The 1,896-nt window shown below is 33.8% G+C and overlaps 1 protein-coding gene across 1 annotated transcript in view; it reads left to right on the plus strand.

Moving 5' to 3' along the window:
• The first annotated feature begins 991 nt into the window (after nt 1-991).
• Nucleotides 992-1,896, plus strand: part of LOC106868209 (alpha-glucosidase) — a 24,524-nt gene continuing 23,619 nt past the window's right edge. Inside the window, exon 1 of the mRNA XM_014913371.2 lies at nt 992-1,203. Coding sequence (XP_014768857.2) covers nt 1,002-1,203 — 202 coding nt within the window. The 5' untranslated portion in view covers nt 992-1,001. The remainder of the gene's footprint in view (nt 1,204-1,896) is intronic.

Raw genomic sequence — 1,896 nt, forward strand, 5'->3', positions numbered from 1 at the left:
ATAGATGCATATCTGGGTACAGGACGTAGCAAAAAAACGTGGACAAAATGATAAACGGAGTACAGAAAACACACAGACCACCTAGAGAACATTTCCTTCATCAGCTGCCACCATTCTAAAACTAAGCGTTTCGAAGAGTTAGGGCAGGACGCATTGTTAGAATGGCTCTTCCCACGGACCACAAATTAAATTTAAATTAAATTTGTAACGTGTATATATAATTGAGATTCAATTGAATTAGATACTTAAGTTGAAGCACCATGTTAGTGTGGTATTAACCGTACAACTCAGTGAGGTGAAAAAAGTCAAAATAAGCAACAGGATATCAAGAGGTAATGCAGTACGACCATTTCAAGCGACTCCATTTATGGTATATTTTCCTTCTGCTCTATTAGAAAATTTGAATAAAATTATATTAATGTGTCCAACTGATTAAAAAAATTCTATTTATTTATTTATTTTGCGGCTGAGTATAGCCCTGCATTTAAACCAAAGTAATGATTGCATTGTTCAATTAATGGAGCCGCTTGAAACGGTCGTACTGCATCACCTCTTGATATCATGTTGCTTATTTTGACTTGATATATATATATATATATATATATATATATATGTGTGTGTGTGTGTGTGTGTGTGTGTGTGTGTGAGTGTGTATGTATATGTATATATGTATATATATATATATATATATATATATATATATATATATATAATATCTATAGACACACACATTCACATATATACATACATATAATATATATGTGTGTATATATGCGCATACATATGCTTATACACACACACACGCACACACAAACACGCACATATATATATATACATATATATATATGTAAGAAATTAACTGCGTAAAAATCAATACGAAGATTACTCCATCCAATGAGAGATCAATATTACTAAACATTTCAACTACATATACTTATCGCGCTGCTAATGCTTTCCCGTACCTGGGTACGTTCTTCATGCGCAAATGCATATATATATATATGATCTTTCTTCTTTTACAAGGGGTCGAGATGAAACTGGATTATTTGAAGGATATCGGTGTGGATGCTATATCTCTGAGTCCCATATATGATGGAACATCCGTTGACAGCGACCTCAATGTTGTCAACCATACGACTATTGACAATAAATTTGGCACTGAAGATGACATCAAGAACCTTATTGCAGCCGCACACAAGAAAGGTAATCAAGTTAATATTGTAATAGCAATAGTAAAAGTTGTTCCTATTGTTGTTGTTGATATTTTTTTTTTTTAGTGTTATTTATCTTACACTTTGATCTGGTGGAGTAATTCTCTGTTGAAATGAATATGAAATTTACAGTCGTAGCCAAAAGTTTGGAAGATTTTTTAGAAATTAAAATTGGTATGCCGAGGTACAATTCGATTCAAATATATACAACGTATATATTCTGGCATTTAATACCAAAATTCTAATTTTCCTACTTATGTTTTAAACTTTTGGTCACAACTATAAGTTTTCATTGAAATCATAACTAAAAAAGGACAAAAACAACGTTGTCATTATTGAGCTGGTGTAAAGCAGTGAGCTGGCATCTTTACGATCTGTGTTCAAATTCTTCCGAGGTTAACTTTGCCTTCCATCCTTCCCATGGTCGATAAAATAAGTATAAAATAAGTACCAATTCAGCACTGGGATCGATATAAATGACTTACCACCATTCCGAAAATAGCTGTTCCTAGTTGCACCCTTAAGAGTCCCAGCTATGGGTTAAGGTTTTGCCTGGGCCGGAGCTGTATAGTAGAATCCTGCAGCCCATGGTGCCAGGCAGGAGCACTGAGCCCTATACCAAGTGTTTGGGAAGCAAACACCTTTACCGCACAACCACGCTCATATATATATATATATATATATA

Source organism: Octopus bimaculoides, chromosome 17 (assembly GCF_001194135.2).
Source record: "Octopus bimaculoides isolate UCB-OBI-ISO-001 chromosome 17, ASM119413v2, whole genome shotgun sequence".
In the NCBI taxonomy this organism is placed as follows: Eukaryota; Metazoa; Mollusca; class Cephalopoda; order Octopoda; family Octopodidae; genus Octopus; species Octopus bimaculoides.